Below are 9,415 nucleotides of genomic sequence, written 5' to 3'. Positions count from 1 at the left end.
AGGGCCTGAATTAGACAATGTATTAGATAAGTATACCAGTTATCACTTCTCCTCCACGATTATCTGGCTTCAGGTATCCAAAAACAGTTTTAGTTTCAAGGGCACAATCCACACAGGCCTGCACAATCCGGCGAAGCACCACATTCACGGGGCCTGGGCCAAAGTGGTCAGGCAGCTGCTGGATTCTCTTCGGATCCAGGTGAGGGCCAAAGTTTCCATGTTTGTTTACATAGACACAGACTTGAGGAAAAATACGTGTGCAGACATAACAATGAGACTGATTAAAAGAAATTTTGTGAAAACACTACATAATCAATTACTATATCCTACTAGCCACTTCACTCACAAAAAACCTAAATATAGTTAGTATCAATGATCATTTCTGTTACCTAAAAATATGTAGGTAAATATATTTTTACATTCATGCAACCATACATTCATAATGAACCCACAAAGAAACCATCAAAATGTTTACTCAATTTTTTAGACTCTTGTCCAAACTGATGATATAAAACCTACAGACATTTTAGGAACATCACAAAAACAATTCTTCATACATTCCCACATTATATAAAATGGCACAAAGACAGATGAATATTTTCATCTTTTAATTGTATATACAATACAAGAATTTCCTTTCAAAACGGGTCATCTTGCTATGCTCTTTTTTGAACTGAATTTCTTTTAAATCACCAATACTGCACCTCAATTATATTTTCTAAAGTAACCAAATAATTTAAGATATACATAACAGTTAAGTTCTATTGATATATATTAATATTTTATTAATTTTAAGAAAATAAAAATGTTCCTTCTATATATACCAAGATTCACGGAAGAAAATTTTAAAATAAACTCTTTCCTTAGTATAATAAAAGCATATGATACAGAAGCAATTCATCTATAATCACATAAATGCCAACTTCCAATAATTTTCTTTACTGAGAATCAACAAATGCAAATCAATATACACTATAAAAACATGAGGGAGGCTGGGTGCAGTTGCTCATGCCTGTAATCCCAGCACTTTGGGAGGCCGAGGTGGGTGGATCAGCTCAGGTCAGGAGTTAGAGACCAGCCTGGCCAACACAGCAAAACCCCATCTCCACTAAAAATACAAAAATTATCTGGGTGTGGTGGCACATGCCTATGGTCCCAGCTACTTGGGAGGCTGAGGCAGAAGAATCGCTTGAACCTGGGAGGCAGAGGTTGCAGTGAGCCAAGACCGCGCCACTGCACTCCACTCTGGGTGATGAAGTGAGACTGTCTCAAAAAACAAAAACCAAAAAAAACAAAACATGAGGCCACATTACTACCAAAAATAAAATAAATTGTTCCCCTAAGAAGCACGTTATTTTTAATCCATTAATTAATATTGCAAAACTTTCACACACACACATAGTCTATATTTAGTATAAGAAAACTGATCAGTCTCACTTTTGCTCTGTTGAAATATACAATTCAACTTTGTGGCAACAGCCAGAGGAAAGACTATGTTATCCTTCAGAAATGAAATAGCAATTAAAAATTCAACCCATGGTGCTGATGGCATGGACAAATTCTACTGAATACAAGTGAAGCTAAATAAGGATTTCAATGTTTTATCTCCTTTGTGTTATATCCATTCAGCTAGTCTTTCCTGCTAATTAAAAATCAGAAATAATAAACTGAAAAAAATGAGATATGTTACAACAATCATTTTTAAAGTGACTTCTATTTTTAAAAAACTAAATTTACTTTTAATCAGGAAAGAATTAAAAGGAAAAAAAGTCCAGGGAATAGGACAGTGTAAGGGAGATAATTTTTAAAAGGCATTAAGAAAAGGTTTGAGGTAGCTTTGAAAATACATACAATACAAAAAGACAAATTTTGAAATGAGATAAAGGGAAAACAAGAATAGATTTGACAATAATGTAAATTTCATAAATCTTACTTAAATGGATAAAATACTTTAAGAGTATCTGAATTTTCAAGTGACTCATGTATTTAAAGACTTTTTCCGTAATGTAAAATGGAACAATCAGAATTTCAAAATACTTTAATATGAAAAATGCTAAGATAAATATTTAATATTATCATCTTTTTCCCCTATTATTTTATTTCCAGGACCTCGAAGACACTGAAAATAATACAGGATAAAAGATTAGTAATTCTATACGATTTTTAAAATATGAATTTACCTGTAGACATCACTATTTTACATGGCCCAGAAGCGGCATCTTTATATGACATGCCACGGTCTCTGGTCAGCGATTTTAGAGAAGCTGCAGATGTAGAACATATCACAGGCAAAGGCTTTTCCTGTTAAAAAGAAAGAGAAAAAATACAAGTATAAAATACTCATTAATATATTCTTAGATAAGAAAGAAAATTATAAATATCATTGGTTTACAAAATTATTAGTTATCAGAAGTCCTCAGGTTGGAAACCCCTGTGTGTGTCATGAACTGCAGAACTTTCCAAACTGAGCTTCTCAGAGGTCCATGAACTGTCCAGGTATGGGAGGAAGAGACCAGATGGCTGGGATTCCCTGTCCTACTCCTGCTCCAAGTAATCACGCCTTAGCCAAATTAGTTTATTCCGTAAAACTTAATTTTATTTTTTGAGGTTCCCTGTAAGACAAGTTTTTTCACATTGCTAAAGAAAAGTCTGTAAATCTCTAACCCAGAGCAATACATCCAATAGAAAAAAAATCTCAGCAAGGCAGAGGACAGAGTTTATTTTCAGAAAGAAGTTGCTCATCTAGTCTTCGCTGTGTCTAACCCATATTTCTCCATATTACATACAATAATTCTGACAAAATCACAACAGATAGCTTGCTAAAGTCTATACAAAATTATGCCTATCGCCTATAAGAACCAATGTCTCCTGAGCATTGTTAAAAGTTCACTAGTATTTTGTTTATTTTACATCAACTCTTGGGGTTTTCCAGGAGCTACCTTCAAACATGACTCTCCAATATAAGAGAAGGGACACCTGTGCATAGAAAAGGTAATAACAGAGGACATTTAAAAGGCAGGAGCAAAGGAGTAAAAAACAGAACATTCAATGTTGCTGGAATTTATTTGCTTAAATTAATGACTGTCATTTGGGTTGACAGTAATCTAGTAAATCACATTATTGTTTATTTAACATTGATACAATGTTTTTTATCAATGTTAAAGAAACAAAAAATGTGACTTTTTTTTTTTGTCTTACTATGTTGCCCTGGCTGAATTTGAGCTCCTGGGCTCAACAGATCCTCCTACCTCTGCCTCCCAAACTGCCGGGATTACATGGCATGCACCACTGCCTGGACACAATCATGTTATTTTTCAATACTGAATTATAATTACTGGGTTGATCATGTCATTCTTTCACTATTTTAAAAATCTGAAATCTGAATCCTTTGTCTTGAGACATACCAAGATAGCATGTTTGCATTAACACTGCAAATTGAATAAAGGTACATTTATTTAGAAAATGTGCTCCTGCACTCCTCCCTTAAGGGGAGGAAGAAAATGACAACTTGTATCCAAATATAACATAGACCCCATAAATATATACAAGTATTACATATTCATAATAAAAAGTAAAAAATTTTTTAAATAATTTTTACAAGAGTATAGTAATTGTCCCTACTCCATCCCCATCATCAAATAAACAATGTTTTCAGAGAGCTCTCCAAAATTATCAAATTAGCTTGGAACTAAAAACTAAAGGAATCAAAGGAAACTATTTGGTGTTATCTTATATTTTCACCATTATACCAACTAATCACAAAGACATTTCAGAAGCTGGAAAATACACATATATGTTAATTTTTAATACATTTAAAATATTATTTCACTTTAAATTTCACTATTAACTTTTCTTCTTTCATTTAAAATTTTTCATCTGCTAACATTTATATTAGAACAATCTGCTTGATTTTTTTCAGTGTTCGTGACTGTATTTTTGAAATATTTAGCTTTGACTTTTTTTATTTTGTAAATTTTGAGTGTTTTTAAAGAATACCAGTATCAATATATTTTAAAATGTTATTTTTTTTTCCATACAGCAAACATAAGTTGAAACAAAATGGAAATGTTACAGCTACTGATTTCAGATGGCTGAACTCAGGAATGTGTAAGATAATACTGCTGGCATTTAATTCAGTCAGCCCCAAGAGATCTGAAAAGATTCTATGTCTTTATATTTAGAGTGTATCTCTTGTAGACAGGATATATTTGGGTCTTTTTTAAAAAAAAATCCATGTTGATAATCTCTGTCTTTTTAACCAAAAAGGATAATCCACTAACTTTTCATGCAATTACTAGTATGTTTGGATCTGGGTCTACTTTTTTTTTTTTTTTTTTTTGAGATGGAGTCTCCCTCTGTCACCCAGGCTACAGTGCAGTGGCGAAATCTCAGCTCACTGCAACCTCTGCCTCCTGGGTTCAAGCGATTCTTGTGCCTCAGCTTCCTGAGTAGCTGGGATTACAGGCACCTGTGAGCATGCCTAATTTTTGTATATTTAGTAGAAATGGGGTTTTGCCATGTTGGCCAGGCTGGTCTCGAACTCCTGATCTCAGGTGATCCAGCAGCCTCAGCCTCCCAAAGTGCTGGGATTACAGGTGCGAGCCACCATGCCTGGCTGGATCTACTATTTTATTGCCTGTTTTTGATTTGTCTCCTCTGTGTTTGGTTCTGTTCCTCCTTTTCCTTTCCTTTTTTTTCCCCCTTTGAGACAAGGTTTCACTCCTGTCACTCAAGCTGGAGTGCAATAGCACCATCTCAGCTCACTGCAACCTCCACCTCCTAGCAATTCTTCTGCTGCCTCAGTTTCCCATGTAGCTGGGGCTACATGCGTGCGCCACTGCACCCAGCTATTTTTGTATTTTGTGTAGAGATGGGGTTTTGCCATGTTGCCCAGACTGGTCTCAAACTCCTGGGTTCAAGCATTCTTTCTGCCTTGGCCTCCCAAAGTGCTGGGATTACAGGCATGAGCCACTGTACCCAACCCCTCCTTTCCTTTTGTTAATAGTTTATATTCTTTAGAATATTTTATATTGAATGTATTTGAATATTCAAATATTCCTTAGAATTACATTTTAATTTTCTATTGGCTTTTTAGCTATAATTCTTTGCTTTTTAGCTATAATTCTTTTACAATATGTCCTGGGGATTATAATGTACATCCTTAATTTTCCACAAGCCATATAAAGTTAATATTGTACCACTTCACATAAAATGGTGAAATCTTGCAATGATATAGGATCCATATCCCCCACGTCAGGCCTTTATACTACAATTGTTTCATGTCTGTTTAATATAAACTCTGCAACACTGTATTGTAATTAGTTATAAATAGTCATATTATTATAAGTCATTTGCATTTACCCAAAGATTTACCATCTTCAAAGCAATTCCTTTCTCTTTGAGAAATCAGGTTTCCATCTGGTCCCATTTTCCTTTAGCCTGATGATTTTCCTTTTAGCATTTCCTGCAGTGCTGGTTTGACAGTGATTTATCTTAGTATGCTTTTATCTGAAAATGAAACTGTCTTCACCTTCATTCTTTTTTTTAAGAAATATATCTTTTGTTTCATAGAAAAGAGTGATAAGGAAAAGATTTCCTTCACAATAGCAACAAAAATCATAAAATATGCAGAAATAAATAAGAATAAATGAGAGTATAAATTATATGAAGAAAACTATTGAACTCTACTTAGGAGTCTTTTCTACTTTATTAAGGTATAATTGACAAACAAAAATTATATATATTCTAAGTTCACCTTCATTCTGGAAGAGTATCTTTGATACATATAGAATTTCGGGTTGACAGGGTTTTTTTTGGTTTTTTTTTTCTTTTCAGTCCTTTAAAGATGTTCTACTCTCTTCTGGCCTCTATGGCTTTTGATGAGAAATGTCAGCTGTTAATCAAATTTTTGTTTCTCTGCAGGTACTTTTTCATTTTTACATTGTTGCCTTTAAGATTTGCTCTGTCTCTGGTTTTCAACAGTTCGTCTCTAATATGCCTCAGCTTAGATGTCTTTGTGCTTATTCTGTTTGCTCTTGGTTGAGTAATTTGTGTCTACATATTTCAATCTTTCATGACATTTGGAAAATTTTGAGACATTATTTCTTCAAATATTTTTTCTGCTCCAGTTTCTCTTTCTTTTCCTTTTGGGACTCCAATTACATTGTATTGGACCTCTGATATTATCTAAAAGGTCTCTGGGTCTCTGTTCATTTTCTTTCTCAATTTTAGTCTGAGTTTTTCACCCTGGATAATTTCTATTCTTCTATCTTCCAGTTCATTTACTCTTTCTTCTGTCATCTCTGGTCAATTCTGGTTAATTCTGTCCAGTGAATCTTTTACTTCAGATACTGTATTTTTCAGTTCCTGAGTTTCAATTTGGCTCCTTTTTATCCTTTGCTTCTCCACTAAGATGGTCTTTTTAATCAGTACAATTGTGTGTGTATATGTGTGTATGTGTGCACGTGTGTGTGTGTGTAATTTCATCGAGGACCAGTTGAATAGCCACTTTAAAACTTTTGTTTGCTAGTTCTAATATCTGGGTTATACTTGGGTCCGTCTCAGTTGATTTTCTTTTCTCTTGAAAATATTATTCATTTTACTATGTATTGGGTAATTTTGAGTTACATTCCAGATGTTACAAAAATTTGTGCAGATTCTAAATTCTGTATTTCTCTGATGATTGTTATTTCTTTTGTTTAGCTACTAATTACCTTGGCTAGACTTGAACTTTAAATTCTGATCTTGGGCCTAATTTCATCCAGCCTCAGTTCAGATCTTTTGCTTTAGCTACACTGGCCTGTGTGTATTAGACAAACATGCTCAGATCAGGGGTTGGTCAGAGACACTGGTAGACAGAATTTGCAGATCCCCTCTCTGGTCCTTTCCCTTCCAAAATCCCTCCATTCCCTTTAACAGCCACAGGTTTCCTGACTTTTCTGTTTTCTGGTTTCCCTAGGACAGATAAATTGTCATTTTTCTACTAATACTCCTGTTGCCTCACATGCTACACAAAGTGTACTTGCTTAAAACCACAACAATGGAAACTCACTTTGTATAACACCTCTTCTCCCAGTCAGTACTTCCCCTGCCACCAGAATCTGTCTGCTTCTATTCACTCTTCAGTGTCTTCAGGTTGTTGCTTTTTCTATTATTTCTAGGTTTTAGAGTTGACTCCAGCATTATTGAATTCATCACATTGATTCTTCTCTCCCTGCCCCAGTTTATTGAAGTATAATATATGTACAGTAAGATTCACTTCATAATGATTTTTAAAGTATACTGAGTTTCAAATTAACTAGTCTGAACATAAATACACTCATGTATTAATAGTACTTTCATTGTGGTTTTGAAGAAGTAGAACACTATAAAAAGTTTTAAGTTTACCCAAGCAAAGAAATAATCTGTTGATAGTTATGTGAGGCTTTCAAAAGCCTACATACTCTTAGTACATTCCTAAAGACCCTCATCATACTCTTAGTAAATTCCTAAATTGCATGTTATAAATAATAAGACACTACAAAAACCTATAATACAAATTAGGAGGAGATACAACTAACCTTTTTTCCTGAGTTTGGACCTTTTTTCCTTGGTGAGATATTTTTAACAGAACTGCTCCTTTTGGGGACTGCAGTAGGTCCAGGTGGTTTAATTCGACCTGATCTCCTGACCTGCTGTGTTGGTAATATTAGAGTAGTTTTCTGTGGAGACTGCATTGAATGCTGGCTCACTTCGGAAGGAGAAGACTCTGTTTTTGCTATATTCTTTACAATAGGAACTGAGGAAAAAATATAAAAATTATTAAAGTAAATGACACAAGGTATTGTCTCCTTATGACTCAAAATAAGTTTTACTTGACCTTTAAAACCATTTCCAAAGGTCATTCACTGAAAACCACTTAAAACTAAAAGTACTATCTGAAATGAAGTTTTAGGTATCCTAAGATTTCATATTATCAGAAAATAGTTTAATTCTCCAGAAAAAATAAAGAGGCTTTTATCAGAGGAATCAGTAACTTCAACTTAGCGTGGTAAAACTTTATAGCAACTTACCTATTGGGATCTTCCCATATTTTTATGGGAAGCACAAAAAGGAGTCTCTCCTTCAGAATACACTATCCAATTATGTCATATATAGGAATCATCTCTCACATCAACATAGAAAAACAAAGCAAAGCAATTGCCTAGGGCTCCCACTTCATGTTTCAGAGGGCAGGGGCTCCCTTGCTCTTGACCTTTTTCAGATTTAATGAGGTATAACTGGCAAATAAAAATTATATATTTAAGGTTAATATACAATATATTCTGCCTTCATTTCGTTATGTACCCAGTACTCAGGAGCAAGTATGTACTCAGGGGCAAGTTGTTCAGTTTCCATGTAATTGAGTGGTTTTGATTGAGTTTCTTAATCCTGAGTTCTAGTTTGATCGCACTGTGGTCTGAGAGAGTTTGCTATAATTTCTGTTCTTTTACATTTGCTGAGGAGTGCTTTACTTCCAACTATGTGGTCAATTTTGGAATAAGTGCGATGTGGTGCTGAGAAGAATGTATATTCTGCTGATTTGGGGTGGAGAGTTCTGTAGATGTCTATTAGGTCTGCTTGGTGCAGAGCTGAGTTCAAGTCCTGGATATCCTTGTTAACTTTCTGCCTCGTGGATCTGTCTAATGTTGACAGTGGGGTGTTAAAGTCTCCCATTATTATTGTGTGGGAGTGTAAGTCTCTTTGTAGGTCTCTAAGGACTTGTTTCATGAATCTGGGTGATCCTGTATTGGGTGCATATATATATTTAGGATAGTTAGCTCCTCTTGTTGAATTGATCCCTTTACCATTATGTAATGGCCTTCTTTGTCTCTTTTGATCTTTGTTTGTTTAAAGTCTGTTTTATCACAGACTAGGATTGCAACCCCTGCTTTTGTTTGTTTTCCATTTGCTTCGTAGATCTTCCTCCATCCCTTTATTTTGAGCCTATGTGTGTCTCTGCACGTGAGATGCGTCTCCTGAATACAGCACACTGATGGGTCTTGACTCTTTATCCAATTTGCCAGTCTGTGTCTTTTAATGGGAGCATTTAGCCCATTTACATTTAAGGTTAATATTGTTATGTGTGAATTTGATCCTGTCATTATGATGTTAGCTGGTTATTTTGCTCGTTAGTTGATGCGGTTTCTTCCCAGCATCGATGGTCTTTACAATTTGGCAAACTGGAACAATTTGAAAACTGGCACAAGACAGGAATGCCCTCTCTCACCACTCCTATTCAACATAGTTTGGAAGTTCTGGCCAGGGCAATCAGGCAGGAGAAAGAAATAAAAGGTATTGAATTAGGAAAAGAAGTCAAATTGTCCCTGTTTGCAGATGACATGATTGTATGTTTAGAAAACCCCATCGTCTCAGCCCAAAATCTCCTTAAGCTGAT

General features: G+C 34.8%; 1 protein-coding gene across 3 annotated transcripts in view; it reads right to left on the bottom strand.

Annotated features, from left to right (window-relative positions):
* SCML2 (sex comb on midleg-like 2 (Drosophila)) overlaps positions 1-9,415 on the bottom strand; it is a 108,837-nt gene that overhangs the window by 18,969 nt on the left and 80,453 nt on the right. For all 3 annotated transcript variants that reach the window (XR_001001561.1, XM_011940219.1, XM_011940220.1), the window contains exons 8-10: positions 7,560-7,777; positions 2,181-2,301; positions 37-240 (exon numbers count right to left, since the gene is read on the bottom strand). Coding sequence is in view for 2 of the 3 variants with exons in the window: in XM_011940219.1 (XP_011795609.1) it covers positions 37-240; positions 2,181-2,301; positions 7,560-7,777 (543 nt within the window). In the remaining variant the exon portion in view is untranslated. The remainder of the gene's footprint in view (positions 1-36; positions 241-2,180; positions 2,302-7,559; positions 7,778-9,415) is intronic.

The sequence above is a fragment of the Colobus angolensis genome, unplaced genomic scaffold (genome assembly GCF_000951035.1).
Source record: "Colobus angolensis palliatus isolate OR3802 unplaced genomic scaffold, Cang.pa_1.0 Scaffold188, whole genome shotgun sequence".
In the NCBI taxonomy this organism is placed as follows: Eukaryota; Metazoa; Chordata; class Mammalia; order Primates; family Cercopithecidae; genus Colobus; species Colobus angolensis.
This window is presented reverse-complemented; position numbering and strand designations above follow the sequence as displayed.